This window comes from Stomoxys calcitrans, chromosome 1, assembly GCF_963082655.1.
Source record: "Stomoxys calcitrans chromosome 1, idStoCalc2.1, whole genome shotgun sequence".
Taxonomy (NCBI): Eukaryota; Metazoa; Arthropoda; class Insecta; order Diptera; family Muscidae; genus Stomoxys; species Stomoxys calcitrans.
In genome coordinates this window covers 51,150,333-51,168,639 of record NC_081552.1, presented here as the reverse complement: position 1 = coordinate 51,168,639, position 18,307 = coordinate 51,150,333, and the positions used below count along the sequence as shown (strand labels likewise).

General features: G+C 37.6%; 1 protein-coding gene across 4 annotated transcripts in view; it reads left to right on the top strand.

Moving 5' to 3' along the window:
• LOC106093470 (zinc finger protein 136-like) overlaps nt 1-18,307 on the top strand; it is an 84,579-nt gene that overhangs the window by 13,533 nt on the left and 52,739 nt on the right. For 2 of the 4 annotated variants that reach the window (XM_059366386.1, XM_059366396.1), the window contains exons 3-4: nt 10,275-10,452; nt 10,514-12,026. The exons of 1 other annotated variant lie outside the window; for it this stretch is intronic. In XM_059366386.1, the coding sequence (XP_059222369.1) occupies nt 10,327-10,452; nt 10,514-11,986 (1,599 nt within the window). In that variant the 5' untranslated portion in view covers nt 10,275-10,326 and the 3' untranslated portion in view covers nt 11,987-12,026. Of the gene's footprint in view, nt 1-5,389; nt 5,775-10,274; nt 10,453-10,513; nt 12,027-18,307 lie in introns of those variants that run through there. One more of the 4 variants, XM_059366389.1, reaches the window with a different exon arrangement.

Genomic DNA, 18,307 nt, shown 5'->3' with positions numbered 1-18,307 from the left:
TACGGTGCACTTTTATCAAAGCTTGTCGCTTTTGGAGTCGGTAATAACTTCGTTCGATTTATATCGAGCTTTCTCAGAGATCGCGCTATACGAGTTGTTGTAGATGGGTTCTCATCCGAAGAGTAAACATTGACGCCAGGTGTGCCACAGGGTTCTGTCCTTTCCCCTTCCCTATTTCTTATTTTCATTGAAGATCCAATAGGTCAGACTTGGGATCCAGTCTACTCATTTGCCGACTACAGTAGTCATTCATATTCATTCGACCATAGGCCCAGTTCTCAAGAAATTGTGGACAGGAAGCGTATTATGGACGAGACGCTCGCCCAAGACTTGTTGACTATTTCCGAGTGGGGTAGAATGAACGCACAGACAACGTAGTGCTGTTTCTTGCCTCACAAGCGATTGACTGACGCACTATAATGGTCGATATCTATCGTATTCGAAGTGTCGATAGAAGCATTAAAGTGTTTGAGGATTTCTTAAGCGGTCCAAGAAGTATTTCACCTCTTCTGATCTTCTCAATATCTATACTACCTACATCAGGCCGAGGATGGAATATAACTCTCATATATGGACAGGAACTCAATAATCACCCTTGGAGCTACTTGACCTGGTTCAACGGAAAGCGATGGTGTTGATTGGGGACAGTAGAGTATTCAACTCTATTGCTTTTCTCTTGAACATCGTCGGAAAGTGGGTAGCGTTGTACTGCTCTATCGTAACTTTCATGGCCTGTGTTCCAAGGATATACGTCTTCTTATCCCTGATGTTAGGAGACTTGCAAGACTTGCCAGGAACTTACACCCATTGTAATTGATTGGCAAGTCGACCAAACCATGCATTACTGAGAAATTCATTTTTGCCCGAACCTTCGTTTGGGGAATCGACTTCCGGCTAATGTCTTTCTCACTGACATTGACGTTCAGAAATTTAAGACGAATATCAATAAACACTACTCCTTCTTTCCCTCCTCCAATCCTTGACTTTCCTTATTGCCAACGCAATGCACTGCATATATAGAGCACATCCTCTGCGTATTGGTTACGTGAAAAAAATATTTTGCGAAAACGGCGCTTCGGATGCCATATTCGCAGCTTATTTTCCAGCAATTTGTGCAGATTATTAAAACTTTTTTAAACGGCTGGATCCAAGTTTATCGTGGGCGGCGATTTTAACGTCAACAAAATTTGGTGGGGATCGCGCCATAATAACCCAAAAGGCACACTATTATATCAGTGCATCCCAAAAAACGGATTGAAAACCATTTCTACTGGTCTTACTGGTACTGCAAATATTCCTGATTTGTTAGATTTTTTAGTGTACTTTGGTATCTTGCAGAATCTCCTAGATATAAAATCTTGTGACGACCTAAGCTCGGACCATTCACCAATTTTGCTTAATCTTAAAACAATTTCCATTATGAAGCCTACTGATAACCATATATTTTCGCCAAATACATATATTAGCTCGTTCCAAGAATGGATTAATGCACATTTGGATCTAAGAACTTCTCTTAAAACTGGCTCAGAAATTTTAGCTCATCATTCAACTCCAGCCAAAACTGTAGAGCCCTAAGCTAATATAAAGTTTTCGCAAGAAATAAGGAATGTAATAAAATCTTAAAGAAGATTAAGAAAAGTATGGCAAAGAACTCGACATCCGGCTGATAAAACGATCCTGAAACGCGCTACCCAGCACCTTTAAGAATGTTTAAAGCAAATAAAAAACAAGTAAAAAGTTATTAGTTTGGCCGTGCCGAACTTTGGATACTCTGGATGTAATAACCATCCTATTTTATTATAACTCCACTGCTATATCCATAGTTATATCTAAATAGGGGCTGGTCTCGATCCTATGTTATTCAGGTCCCGAGAACTTATGTACAAGTAACAGTTTCGGTAAAATCAGGGAAGAAATCCGCTTTTTATGGGATTAAGTCCCTAAATTAGAAGATCGGTCTTTATGACAGCTATATCTGTATAAACTGATCTGATTCATATTTAGGTCGGATGTCGGGAGGCTTAAAACAACTCACTATTTTAAATTTCAACGAAGTCGGGTGCTAAATAAAGCTTTTATGGGCTTCAGACCCAAAATCGGCACATCGGTCTATATAGCTGCTCTATCAAAGTATGGTCCGATTTGACCCGTTCAAGAACTTAATCTGCGTGCAGCAGAAAGACGTATTTGTGCCAAATTTCAACTCTATATCTTTTTGAAGGCTGTAGAGTAATAGACGGACGCACAGACACACGGCATCGTTAAATCGTCTTGGAATTTTACGACGATTCGAAATATATATACGTAGGGTCGGAAATGGATATTTCGATGTGTTGCAAACGCAATGTCTAATGGTGGGTAGAATAATTCAGTCAGTAAACAAACCCCTTCAAATTACAATTCGTATAATTTATATAAAGCAACTGAATACATAAAACATCTCCAAAAGCAGGCTATTTCCCATTAGAAAATTGGATGGGACTTGGTGTAACTCTGATATTGAAGTTGCTTAAGCTTATAAAAGCTATTTAGAGACGATTCTTACACCATTTGCAGCAAATAACAACATTGATAACGATAAGATAAATGAATTTATATAATAAGCTTTTAAATTTAGAGAGTTGGAAGACCAGATGAAAAATTTAATAGGAAAAAAATCTCCTGTTTATGATAACATTCCTGCTAAAGCCCTGCAATCTCTACCTAAAAAAAGGGTAGTATTCCTTATTTAATTCAATAATAAGATTATCTCATTTTCCAACGCAGTGGAAACATGCAGAAATTATCATGGTGCATAAATCTGAGAATGTACTTAGCTCATATCGCTCCATCAGCATGCTATCCACACTGTCAAAGGTTTTAGAGAGACTTTTACTTAAAATACTATTACCTATACTGGATACAAACTATGTCATGTCAGACCATCAGTTTGGATTTAGAGATGAACATGGTACTCCAGAGCAATGCTATAGAATCATAAAAGTTATACGTGGATCTCTTGAAAACAAATTATATTGCTCATTTGTATTTTTGGATATAAAACAAGTCTTCGATCTTGTCTGGTTCAAAGCTAAAGATGATAGTACCAACCCCTTATTTCTTACTATTGTATTTAAGTCTTAATTTAATCAGAGATCGTATCTGTAAACAATGAAGACTCGGACATAGGATGTATAAGTTCAGGTGTGCCGCAGGGAAGTGTATTGGGGCCAAATATATAAAATATTTTCACCTCGGATATGCTGGTCAATTCTGATGACTCTGGCGACATATGCTGACGATACTGCCATATTATCAACTAGCTCGAATTCGAGTACCGCATCTGAATCCATTCCAAGGCAACTTGATCAGCTACATTCATGGTTTAACAAATGGAATATGTAGAATTTGCCTACGAAATAAAACCTGTCCTGCATTGCAACAACTTTGACTTCATCTAAATCGGCGGCTAACATGGAATGAATACATTAAAACAAAATGAAAGGAAGTTGAAATTAAAACCAAGAAAATGTATTGGCTACTTGGACCAAAGTCTCAATTGAGCTTAAGAACAAAGTTTTACTTTATAAAATAAAACTGAAACCTATCTGGGCGTACGGAATAGAACTATGGGGACATATCAGTAAATCAAACATTGAAATCCTTTAAGGATATCAGTCCAAAACTCTAAGGACTTCGCACTGGTTTGTTAATAACAACTGTATGATCTCAGTGTACCGAACGTTAAAGATTAGATATCCAAACGAAGCGCTACATACCTTGAGCGGCTGATAAACATTCATTAAAAGTAATCTAAAAAAATCACTTAAAGCCACTTTTCTCTTCTAAAGGGCATAAGGAAATAATTATTGCACATGCAGACAAGGGAACCAAATCTATATTCAAAATGGACTACAACGACAAAATGGAAACATTTTTACAGGACAAAAACACACAAAATCCTAAGAAATGACCCAACCAACAAATTACAGAAGGCTAACAACAACCTGGTATCCGACATAAAAAGCTCTTTGAAAAGAGAAAATTACAATGCTCAGCGTCAAAGTCGCCTCGCCAAAATACACAAGTCAAACGCACCGTTAAGGCCCATAGTATCGTCCGTCAATGTTCATTGTTCACCCTACAGGAAATGTGTAGTCAATTGCCCCAAATAAACCGGTCCTAAACTGGAATATTAGTAACCTATCACAGAACATATCCTACAGGGAATGAAAAGTTTCAAATCTCATAACTTATGATTCTTAATTATTTTTTAAAAAGTCGCTTGATTATTGTTAAAAATTGCATTTCCGTTAAATATATTTGCTAGTTAATGTTATCCCCCTAAAAATACTTGCAAAGTATACCCATCCTTTTCGAACTGTCCCATAACCTATCCAACGGTGTTAGAATGTTGGCAATTTGTCACCTCGAGCTACAAACCCTTATAAGAGTGATAGGTATTTTCCATGTAAGGAGACGAGAACTGGGACCGGTCCCCATCACCAGAGGACCTATCCCGTGACAGGTTTGGGGACCTGCCCCATTTCCGGTAGGGCAGTTATCCAAATTCCTAGGTCAAATTTTAGGAAATTTGGTTTCCACGAAATACAACATAAAAAATTCCACCCAATTGAAACAGGACCGTAAATATATCAAACTCGCCGAAACATAAATACTGCTTTCATTTGACGTCATATCGCTTTTTACAAACACTCCAGTCCACATTAAAAAAAAACACACAACAATTCCATAAAAATCTTTCCTTCAAATTTTACAATTTTGTCTCAAAGACAACAATTACTTTACATTCAACGATAAAATATATAACCAAATTTTCGGAATGCCCATGGGGGCACCATAGCTGAGCTACAACATAAGGACATAATTTATAATAATTTAGCAATAATCAACAAGGATGATGCAGATAAAATCCTCCAAACGCTTAATAAATATCATAACAAAATTAAATTTGCAATAGAAGTTAAGAAGAAAGGAACTATATTATATTTAGACGTTAGACTGATACGAACCGATAGCACGATAATTTTTGACTGGTACAGAAAAAGGACCACATCCGGAAGAATAATAAACTACCCAAACTACTACAACCAAAATCCCAAATCATCCATACAGCAAAAAACGAAATATACAAAATTCTTAGTATCAGTGATGAACGATTTCATCACAAAAACACAACAATAATAACAAACATTTTAAAAAACAATAGCTTTCCGACCAAAACTATAATTCCTCTAATCGACGAAATTAAAATTAAAATCAAAAAAGAAAAAGAAAAATTCCACCCAAACACATTCAATAAAACAGTAAACTATTTTAACAGTGTAAACTACATCCCCGGCCTGTTTGACAACCAACAGTTTAGAAAAATAATAAACAACAACAACATGAACTTTGTATATGCAAATCATACAGAACACTAAACTCTATATTTACAAACACTAAAGCGCCAATAGGTAAACAACAACAAAATAACAACGCAACGACGAATGCAACAAAATATACATTCGGACAAAAAGGAGCACTTAGCATTATGATGGGAGAACACAAAACAGATGCTGAAAAAAGAAAAGAGACAACATGCACTGAGCAAAGGCCACTCTACAGACTTTGACATCGTCACAATATTGGACAATGAGAGAAAGGAAAAGCAGAGATTGATGATAGAAAGCTTAAGAATCCAACAAAACATTGGGAGAACAATGAATGAATTAAAGGAAGACAGCGACAACATTAGTGCCAGTTACGGTGTTGCCATAATGTAAATCTGTGATGTAAGTCTTAAGTCGTGTTTATTGTCGTACATGTGTAATCAATCTATCGCGTCTTAAAAATAATATTGTGTTGTGGCCGAATGCTTAATGTTTTATTTTTATTTATTATTTATTTAAATAGATGAATTCCCCCGTGGAAGTCACCCAAAAAGGTAGTTTTAGGCTTCCCGACATCTGACCCAAATACGGTTCAAATCGGAATATATTTAGATATAGCTGCCATATAGACCGATCTCCCGATTAAGGGCCTGGAGCCCATAAAACTTTATTTTTTATCCGATTTCGCCGAAATTTGAAACAGTGAATAGTTTTGGGCCACCCAACACCCGACCTATGTATGGCTTAGATTGGATTATATTTAAATATAGCTGCCATGTAGAGCGATCTCCCCATTAAGGGTCTGGAGCCCATAAAACTTAATTTTTTATCCGATTTTGCTGAAATTTGATGAAATATTTAATTTATATAGCTGCCATATAGACGGATCTGCCGTTTAAGGGTCTGGAACCCATAAGAACTGAATTTATTACCCAATTTCGATGAAACCTGAATCAGTGGGTTTTTTTAAGCTACCCGCCATCTAACCCAAATATGGTAAAGATCAGACTGTGTTTACATATAGTTGTCATTAAGGGTCTGAAGTTCATAAATGCTTTATTTATTCCCCGATTTCGTTGAAATTTTAAATAGTGAGTTGTTTTAAGCCTCCCGATATAAGTCAGATCATACTATATAGATATAGCTGTCATATAGACCGATCCTCCAATTTAGAGTTTTAATCCCTAAAAAGCAGTTTTATTGTCTGAAAAATTTACTTGTATATGAGTTCTCAGGACCTGAATAAAATATGAACGAGACCAGCCCCTATTAAGATATAACTACGGATATAGCAGTGGAGTTATGATAAAATAGGATGATGATTATTATATCCTTGTTTAATTTGATCCATATCGGACCAGATTTGGTTATAGGTGCCACATAAAACGATCTCTCGATTTAAAGTCTTGGCCCTATAAAAAGCGCATTTATTATCCGATTTCATTGAAATTTGACCCAGTGACTTATGTTAGGCTTTTCAACATCCGTGTCCTATATGGTTCAGATCGGTTTATATTTGGATATAGCTGCCAAAACGACCAATATTTTGGTCTACAAAATTGAACGGTGACTTATATTTATTAGACCACTCAATGTCCGTGCCGAATTTGGGGTACATAAGTTATCCAATTTATACCGGATTGTGACGAAAGGGGGCTTATATATACACCCGAGGTGGTGGGATCCAAAGTTCGGCCAGGCCGAACTTAATGCCTTTTTACTTGTTTTTTTGTTACAAAAACCTAGTGACTTAAGAAATAAAAAGACAATTTTATTTTAATTTTATTAGAAACTTTTAGAAATTAAAAAAGAAAATCTTTTTAAAAAATATATTTTTTTTTTAAATTATAAAAAAAATTATATAAAATAATAATGGATTTTTTTTTATAAAATTCGTGTGTTTGTCCGTCATGTAATCACGCTAGGGTGCTTAAAAAATGAGTCAAATTTTTGTGTATTTGGATATAGCTGCCATATAGACCAATCTGGCGATTTAGGGTCTTAAGCCCCTCAAAATTTCTTCTTTTTTTTTTGATTTCACTGAAATTTACTATTGCTACTAGTATATAGCTTTACGGCGCCTGAAACAAATATGGTTAAGATCGCCTATATATTAAGATATAGTAAAGTTAAAATAAAATAGAATAATAAATAAAGGGTGATTTTTTTGAGGTTAGGATTTTCATGCATTAGTATTTGACAGATCACGTGGGATTTCAGACATGGTGTCAAAGAGAAAGATGCTCAGTATGCTTTGACATTTCATCATGAATAGACTTACTAACGAGCAACGCTTGCAAATCATTGAATTTTATTACCAAAATCAGTGTTCGGTTCGAAATGTGTTCAAATTTTGACAAATTTTGTTCAGCGATGAGGCTCATTTCTGGTTGAATGGCTACGTAAATAAGCAAAATTGCCGCATTTGGAGTGAAGAGCAACCAGAAGCCGTTCAAGAACTGCCCATGCATCCCGAAAAATGCACTGTTTGGTGTGGTTTGTACGCTGGTGGAATCATTGGACCGTATTTTTTCAAAGATGCTGTTGGACGCAACGTTACGGTGAATGAACACATTTCGAACCGAACACTGATTTTGGTAATAAAATTCAATGATTTGCAAGCGTTGCTCGTTAGTAAGTCTATTCATGATGAAATGTCAAAGCATACTGAGCATCTTTCTCTTTGACACCATGTCAGAAATCCCACGTGATCTGTCAAATACTAATGCATGAAAGTCCTAACCTCAAAAAAATCAACCTTTATATGCATGGTGGTGGCAATCAAAATGCGTATTTACTTGTTGTTCAAATATTTCGCTATATTGTCGATAATAATCTTCAGGAAAATTGTAGAAAACCAACTAAATTTTTCCTGAAGGTGATCAATGACGGCTTGCCGAAATATTGGAAAAAATAAACAAAGACATATATGCTTTTTTAAGTATGTGTAACGACATTTTGAATCAGAACTTTACAAAAAAATTTTACATAAAAAATATACGTTTTAAAAAAATACTATAAAATTGAAATGATATTTTATAAAATTAGAACCAAAAAAAAAGGTATACAAAAATATTTAAAAACTTGACAAAAGGGAAAAGTTCATACGTATGTATATAAAAAAAAAAATAATTTCTTTAAAATAAAATATATTCTAACAAATGAAAACGTACTACGTTCGGCCGGGCCGAATCTTATATACCCTCCACCATGGATCGCATTTGTCAAGTTCTTTTCCCGGTATCTCTTTTTAGCAAACATTTGATAAAAGGAAAGAATTACTATAATATTGGAGCTATAATATCAAATTATCGCCCAATTCAGACCATAATTGAATTGAATGTTGGAAACCATAGTAGAAGTCGTTGTGTAAAATTTCAGTCAATTCGAATAAAAATTGCGCCCTTAAGGTTCAAAAAATAAAATAGCGAGATCGGTCTATGGGGGAGCTGTATCAGGCTATAAACCGATTCAGATCATAATTAACACGTATGTTGAAATCGGATAATAATAGCGACCTCTAGGAGCTGAAGAAGTTAAGAGCCCAGATCGGCTTATATGGCAGCTATATTAAAACATGGACCGATATGGCCCATTTACAATCCCAACTGACCTACACTAATAAGAAGTGTTCGTGCAAAATTTCAAGCGGCTAGCTTTACTCCTTCGAAAGTTAGTGTGCTTTCGAAAGACAGACGGACGGAAATGACTAGATCGACTTAAAATGGCATGACGATCAAGAATATATGTACACTAATACCCCGATTTGCGTCGTTTCAAAGTTGCGTCGTTCTAAAATTAAGGTGTCTAGAAATGTAATCGAAGCTATTAATTGTTACAAAGAAACTTATTTGAAAAAAAAAGGTTTGACAATCCAACAAACCTTAGATAATTTTATAAAAAAAATCAGCAAGTTTGCCAAATCAAACTGAGGAAGATTAAATCGACGAATTTAATTTTATATGATGAATTCTTTATTTTTAATTTGTATATTTCTTTTCCCTTTTTTATTGCCTGTGAATAATTATTTAATTTTGATTAATATCTTATGCTAATGTTAAGATTTTCTTATGAAATTTCGTATATTAATTTAAATAAATAAATGTATGGGTAAACGTGTTTCGGTTTGCGTCGCATTTCTCCGGTCCCTATTAGCGACGCAAACCAGGGTATTAGTGTATATACTTTATGGGGTCACAGAGGAATATTTCGAGGAGTTACAAACAGAATGACGAAATTAGTATAACCCCATCCTATGGAGAAGGGCATAAAAAGTCAATTTTTTCCATAATTTTTCATTTTAACAAAAAGGAGTATTTCATAAAAAAATTAAAACTTTTTACGTTATTTTTTTCCAAAGGGGGGAAGAGTCGAGCCAATTTGACCAAGGGAATGAATATAACAAGAAAAAAAGGATTTTTATTGATTTCTGAAAAGATTTTTTTCAAAGTTTTTTTTTCTTTTCATTAATCATTAAAAGACCTTTATTTCTTGTGATATTCATACCCTAGGTCAAATTTGCTCGACTCTTTCCCCCTTTGGAAAGAAATAATAACGTTGAATAATAAATGCATTGACCAGTCATACCAGGCACACAAAATAAATATTAAAATTTTTTTATTGATATATTTATGCTACCTTTTTTTAATGTTTATTCTAAAAATTATTAAAGCTTTGCTCTACGTGTAATTTCCCGAAATGTTTCTTTTGAAAAACATTGCTAAATGTTTAATGAAATTTAAAAATTGTAAATTCCAATTAAATTTGATTTTTTGTTTCTTGTAACACCATAAGTTGCATTTAAAAAATCTTAATCTTAAATTTTCAAAAAAAAAAAATATATATATATATATTCCTGACTTGAATTTACTTTTCACACCACATTTGTACTCTCATTTCAAGAGACACATTGGAATTCTGCTGAAAATCTCACATTTTGTCCTAAGCACCTAAAATGACTTCCTCATTGAGGCAATGTCGACTGTGTCTTCAATCCGAAGGAGAGTTTCATGAACTCTTCGATACAAATGGCAGGGGCAATAAATGGCATGATCTGACTTTGGAATATTTTCACCCAAAGGTAGATAAAGATGAAATAGTTCGCAAACGCAAATGAACTTCAGTGTATTGAATTCTTTTAGATAGTGGACATGGCTAAGGCCAAGCATCTGAGGGCCATCTGCAAGGAGTGTCGATTTAAAATGTGGGACTTTCACATTTTTCAAGAGACTGTTCGAAGGCGTCAAATAAAACTGAGTAGAACTCAAACTCAGGTATCTGTGAAAGAGGGTAATGCTGATAAAGAAGGTGGAGGTGATGATGATGACGATGACGTTGTATTTTGCGGTGATGATAAAGAAGAGGACAACACCATGGACAAGAAGACCTTGTCACTCGTAATACATTCCGCAGAGGGTGACACCCAAATGGTTTTCGAAGTCTCAGCGTTTGAAGCAACTGCTAACAAGGAAGTAAAATCTGACATTGTTCAGCCAGACTTGGAAATCGATGTTCAGTCGGATGCCGAATTTATCTCAGAGAACGAGCAGGAGCAGCATTTTGGTGATATTGTCAATGCAGCCCTTGAGAACAGAAGTGATGACGATGGTGATGAGGATGTCATATTTGTACCCCAACTTGATAACGAAACTAAGGATAGTGGCGGAGATAATAATAAAATTGATGAGCTTTTGGCCACTTGGATACCTAATATACAATGTGTGCATTGTCCTGTCACCTATCCCACCATTAAGCAACTGAAAAAACATTTTCGCCTTTGCCATAGCGATGAGGAATTTTACATTTTGTGCTGTGGCCGTAAGCTGAAGACTCGACGCCATATCGGAGAACATTTGATGGTGCACAATGATCCGGAGGCCTTCTATTGCAAAAAGTGTGGCAATCCCTATACGAGTAGCAATAGCTTGAGAGGTCATATGCTAACAAAGCATACCACTCGCATGAAATTCAAATGCAAAATCTGCGGCAAAAGCTTCCAGGTTTCCAAGGGTCTTGAGGTACATGAAAGTCTGGTGCATGGCAAAGATATGCGAATTGCGCCCGATATAAAAACAACAGCAGATGGCAAAAAATTGTATGGTTGTCGTCAATGTGGAAATGTTTATAAAACGGATATCGCCTTCAGGTCGCATCGTTATAATGTGCATACGCGTGAGGCTAAACGTAAATGCAAATATTGCGGAAGGCTATTCAAGTCTAAATATAGCCATAAAATTCATGAGGAATCCCACGATGACAATGGGCGTGAGCAAATTACCTGCATTGTATGCGGCATTAAGTTTCAGCGAAAAATGCCTACAAACTCGCGTAGATGGACTATGAAGAATTCCTCTGGCCACATCAACAAGTGCAGAAGTTGTAGTAGAAAGGCAAATCAGAATACTAGTTCTCAGTTAGCAGCAGATGGTGTGGTGAAGTCCGAGACCAAGGATTCATACGCTTGCGTTTATTGTCCCATGACTTTTGGCTCAAAAAGTCTGGTAATGACACATCGACGAAGAAAACATCCCAGGAAGAGCAACAAAAACTATTATCAAGAAATAAAGCATGAGCCAACAGCGACGATTAGCTGTGTAAAATATGAAAAGGAATAGTGAGAGCCATTTAAATCCCTCAAAAAAAAAAAAAAATAAATCAATTATAATAAATTCCGAAAGATAATAATTTCCTATATGTTAGGGTCGTCACATGTTTACGAAATATTTTTAATTTATTTTTTCTGAAAAAAGTTTTCTTTTGAAAAAAAAAATCTTGAAATGCTTTTCTTAAAATAAGTTTTCCCTATAAATATTTTCATTTATTTCCTTAATGAAAACAAATATTTGTTTATAAAATGTTTGCAGCAAAAATTTATTTAAAAAAAAAATTTGCAGTAAACAGCTGTCGTTTTTATTTTTTGTGTGTTTTTGACTAGATAAACAATATAAATAAAACAAATTTCTTAAATTAAGAATCGAAAATAAAACAAATTTCTTAAATTAAGAATCGAGAATCGTAACACCATAATGTCTCCTTTCTCGATTGATAGCACACCAAAGGATGTACAAGCATTTAAAGTTTAAAGTTTACAAGGGTACAAGGAAACATTTTGACTTCTTTAGCCCCTCTAGTCAAATTGGAGTTCGGTTAGATGGTATATCATGTTAAAGGCCGATTGGGACCATTCCTGGCAATGTTGTTGCAGATCAGATCAGATCACAGAAGTCATTGTGCAAGTTTCAGCCAAATCGGTAAAGAATTGCAACCTCTAGTGGCTTAAGAAGTCAAATCGGAAAATAGGTTTATATGGAAGCTATATCAGGTTATAAACCGATTGGCACCACATATAGCAGCTTTTCTGGAAGTCACAACAGAAACCGTTGTGCAAAATTTCAGCCATATTTGTTGAGGGGACTCAAGAAATCAAATCTGTAGAAGAAAGGAGGCCCCTCATCATTGAGCTTAAACTTGAACTGGACTGCACTCATTGAAATGTGGGAAGTTTGCCCCTGTTCCTAAGTGGAATGCTCATGTGCAAAATTTGCAATTTGCGTAGTAGGTTATAGAACGATTTGGTTAGATTAGAAATTAGAGTGAACAGTTTCAGGCAATTTCACTAGAAATTGCGCCCTCTATGGGCTCAAGAATCCCAAGCGTAAGACCAGTTTATGTGGGAGCTATAAAAAGTTACTAACCCATTTGGACCATGCTTGGCAGATTAGTAAAAACTCATAACTGAAACCAATGTGCGAAATTTCAACCAAATTGGATAAGTATTGCGCCTTCTAGGAGTTCCAGAATTCCAATTGGAATATCTGTGTATATATGGGAGGTATATCAGGTTATAAACCGATTAGGACCACATTGAGTGGAGTCAAAACCGAAACTATTGTGCAAAATTTCAGCTAATTTGGTTAGGATTTGAGCCCTTAGAGGATCAAAAACTCAAATTGGGAGATCCATTAAAATGGATTACACTTCGCCGATTTGTGAGAGTCACAACAGTAGTCACTCTGTAAAGTTTCAGCCTTCAAAAACTTCAATCGGGAGTTCAGTTTATATGGGAGGTATATCATGTTATTAACCGATTTGGATCATACTTCGATGAAAATGGTAAATATCATAACTCCAACCTTTGTGCGAAATCGCAGCCAAATTGGCTTAGAATCGAAGAGAAGGCCCACCTAAAGGCCCAAGCTGTCAAATTGCCAGATCAGTTTTTGTGAGAGCTATATCGTATTATATACCGATATCAAACATACTTTGCAGATTAATTGGAAATCATATCAGAAGCCATTGGGCAAATCTTCAGGCAATTTGGTTAGGAATTGCGCTCCTTAAAGACTCAAGAATTCACATCGAAGATCGGTTTATGTGGGAGATATGTGCGGTTATGGACCGATTTGATTCAACCTTGCCAGTTTTGTTGGTAAATACTAATTTAACCCATGAACATTCCATTAGGTACAGGGGCAAACTTCTCACATATCAATGCGTGCAGTCCGATGCAAGTTAAAGCTCAATGATAGGGGCCTCCTTTTTATAGCCGAGTCCGAACGGCGTGCCGCAGTGCAACGCCTCTTTGGAGAAAAGATTTAACAGGACACTCTTTACTTACTTTACTTTAATTGGCTATGACAGAACATTTGTTCAACTAGCCGAGCGTAGAATAGCGTTCCAAGCGCCTCGATCTTCTGCGCTCATTTTATAATATCCCCCACCAAGTTTGGAGGTGTCTCCGACCACTTGATCTTTCCATCGGGCTTTTGGCTTTGGGTGTTTGCCTTCAAAAGACTTCTTTGCTCAAGCTTCTTCATCCATTCTGACAACATTACCCAGCCAACGCAGCCGTTGTATTTTGAGTTGATACGTGTAACGCCTATATTCTCCATTAACACAAACTCTCCATTATATTCTCAAGCACTGGCTCGTCTGCTTTCACATGTACCCATGCCTCAGAACCATACAATAACACGGGTAATATCAGTGTCTTGTGTGGTGTTATCTTCATCGGTCGAGAGGTGGCCTCCTTTCTAAACCGCCTACTTAAACCAAAGTAGTATTATTATTCTTCGTTGTATTTCAAAACTAATGTCATTCGTTTCGGTTACGGCTGTGCCGAGGTAGGCGAAGTTGCTGACTGTGTCAAAGTTGTGGCTCCCAACATTCTCCATTTTCTTTATTTACTCGGTTGTACAAGTGTAGTTCGTCCCGGTTTGGTGTTGTTGTGACGCCATTCCCGGTCCATCGCACTTCCTGTAATGCGATAATATCTGCCTTGTTGTGGCGGGTCTCTTGCTCCAAGATCCGACGCTCGCCTCCAGCCGCCCCTTAGCTGGGAACAGACACTGATATTGTCCATTGGTTATTTGAAGGCGCCAATAACTCGCCTTGTCATCTCGAGTATCAATGGCACTCAGTATTTAATTAAGAGCCAGTGCCACCTGACTCCTCACTGAGACTTTCCTCTCGAAAATCACTGACTGCCCGCGGCCATACCATCCGCAACCTGTGGACGCGCCCGGTAGCTTTCAGCTAAGCTTCGCGTGATAACTAGGGGCATCACAAAATTCAAAGTTCCGGCCTGTGTGGTGCTCATAGTTATCCCGTGTCGGCTGGGGGAGTTCGGTTATATGACAGTTATATTTGATTAAAGGACGATTGGGACCATTCTTGGCAAAGTTGTTGCATATCAGATCACAAAAGTCATTGTACAAAGTTTCAGCCAAATTTGTAAAGAATTGCGAGCTCTCTTCAGGTTATAAACCAATTCTGCCCATACCGGGCAGAAATCATAACAGAAATCTTACTGTTACTGGGTATATTCATTAGTCATTCCGTTTGCAACACATGGAAATATCCATTTCCGACCCTACAAGGTATATATTTTTCTGATCGTCTTAAAATTCTAAGACGATTTAACGATGTCCATGTGTTCATGTGTCCATCAGTTGTAATCACGCTACAGTCTTTAAAAATTGAGAATATTGAAATTTTGGACAGACTCATATTTATTCTATGCGCAGGATATATTCTTGAATGGGCCAAATCGGTGTATATTTGGATAAAGCTGCCATATAGACCGATCTGGCGATATAGGGTCTTAAGTCCATAGAGCCGCATGTGTTGTCCGATTTCGCTGATATTTGGAACAGATGAGTTGCATAAGGCTCCTAAGTATTCGAAGCATATAGGCCGCTCTGCCGACATAGGGTCTAAAGCCCGTGGGAGGTGCATTTATAATCCGAATTGAATTAAAAACAGTGAGTTGTACTAAGACTCCCAACAGCCATCCCAGATAAGACTATGTTTAGATAAACATAGCTGCCATATAGAACGATCTTCCAAGTTGGCGTCCTAATCTCAAAAAATCGAATTTATTGTCGGATTTCGCTGAAACTGTGACTTGTATAGGAGTTCTCACCACCTGAAAATAAATATAATCCAGACCAGCCCATATTTTAGCATGTCCGCCTATGAGGCTGAACACCTGGGTTCGTATCGTGGCGAGACCATCAGAAAAATTCTTGGCGGTGGTTTTCCCCTCTTAGTGCTGGCAACATTTGTGAGGTACTATGCCATGTACGCCATTCGGACTCGGCTTAAAAAGGAGGTCCCTTATCATTGACTTTAAACTTGATTCGGACTGCACTCATTGATATGTGGGAAGTTGGAACCTGTTCCTTAGTGGAATGTTCATAGGCAAAAAAGATGGATGTTGTAGTTTTTTTCTATGCCGCTGCTTGCAGGTCCATCTTCTTCCTGCGCAGTACTTGTTAGGAGTATCTTCAGCTTCCTCTGGACAATTGTCCAAGGCGAAACTTCGCCAATCGCTGTTTCCAGTGTCCTACGTTTTGCGTCCCAGCGCTCGAAGTGGAAGAATGTGTGTTCCACATGGGCATTTGCTCATTCTATACAGGTTTTTCCGGAAGTAACCATGGCCAGCCAACATCTGCGTGAGGTAATAATTAACGCCATCTCTCGATAGTCTCCTCTCGTATGGCTCGTGTATGATTCGTTTGAATTCTCACCCTGTCCTCTCTGGGTGTTGCACTTCGCGGTGTAGAGCCTGTTGCTCTCCGCCACTGTCCAGTAGCATGAAATAACCCTAAGAGCCCCCGTCCTATGTACCAAGAGCAGCGATTTCCCTTGGCATGCTGTCTGCACATTTCGCATATTTCGCTCCCATTTTGGAGGATGCTTTGGAGGATTTGGAGAGGCCCACCTATGTTTGCCATCAATCGACTGGGGTGCGATGTCGGTCCCTAGATTTGACCGATCTCTTGGTCTTCATCAGTATGTTATTTTTGTTTTCGTTGGGACTAGAAACTCCGTCTTGAACATCGCAAGTTGCTAGCCGTGGGATTCCAGCCAGTCGTTCCATCCGGAGAGTTATAGAAAAGTCCCCTGTTATGCAAGTAACTTATTATAATTCTCCTCAGATACGCCGGGATATAAAAGTCCTCTTTAAGCGCCTCGAGGATGTCAGACCAAATGAGGCGTTTTTCACATCCAGCGTGACCAAGAGAACAATTGGCCTATAGTACAGGTTCCTTTGCCTAGCCGCCTCTGCTATCTGCACCACAACTCCGAAAGCTCCGGTCGTGGACATTCCTGGTCGGAAGCCATGTTGTCTTAGAGAGAGTCCACCTCTTTCAATGATGGCGTGCGTTCTTGAGCCGTCACTCCAAAAGCTTGCTTGCCGTGTCCAGCGTACGGGTGACGAGGGGGATGTTGAATCACCTTTGTCCTTACTTATGAGGACCAGCTTTTGTCTCTTCCATATCTTCGGAAAAATACCCTCAAATAGGCACCGGTAAAACATTTTAAGAAAAAATTCAAGTCTGTTTTCAGCAATTTGCACTATAGCCTGTATTCTATCATGAACGACGGCGCTTCTGCTTGAGAGGCTGCGGGCTATATTCCATAGTTCCCCTTTTTTTTTTTGAAGAAATTCAAGTCTGTTTTCAGCAATCTGCACTGTAGCCGGTATTCCATCGTGCACGACGACTCTTCTGCTTGAGAGGCTGCGGGTTGCATTCAATAGCTCCTCTTTTTATACCCACCACCGACGGATGGGGGTATATTCATTTTGTCATTCCGTTTGCAACACATCGAAATATCCATTTCCGACCCTATAAAGTATATATATTCTTGATCCGCGTAAAAATTTAAGACGATCTAGACATGTCCGTCCGTCTGTCTGTTGAAATCACGCTACAGTCTTCAAAAATAGAGATATTGAGCTGAAATTTTGCACAGTTTCTTTTTTTGTCCATAAGCAGGTTAAGTTCGAAGATGGGCTATATCGGACTATATCTTGATATAGCCCCCATATAGACCGATCCGCTGATTTAGGGTCTTCGACCCCTAAAAGCCCCATTTTGCACAGATTATTTTTTTGTCCATAAGCAGGTTAAGTTCGAAAATGGGCTATATCGGACTATATCTTGATATAGCCCCCATATAGACCGATCCGCCGATTTAGGGTCCTAGGCCCATAAAAGTCTGTCCGTCTGTCTGTTGAAATCACGCTACAGTCTTCAAAAATAGAGATATTGAGCTGAAATTTTGCACAGATTCTTTTTTTGTCCATAAGCAGGTTAAGTTCGAAGATGGGCTATATCGGACTATATCTTGATATAGCCCCCATATAGACCGATCCGCTGATTTAGGGTCTTCGACCCCTAAAAGCCCCATTTATTATCCGATTTTGCTGAAATTTGTCACAGTGACTTATGTTAGGTTTTGCGACATCCGTTTCCTATAAGGTTCAGATCGGTCCATATTTGGATATAGCTGCCAAAAAGACCAATGCTGGACCAAAAATGAACTGTGACTTGTATTTATTACACCACTAAATTTGAAACAGTGAGCTGTGTTAAGCCACATGGTATCCTTCTTCAATTTGGTCCAGATCGGTCCAGGTTTGGATA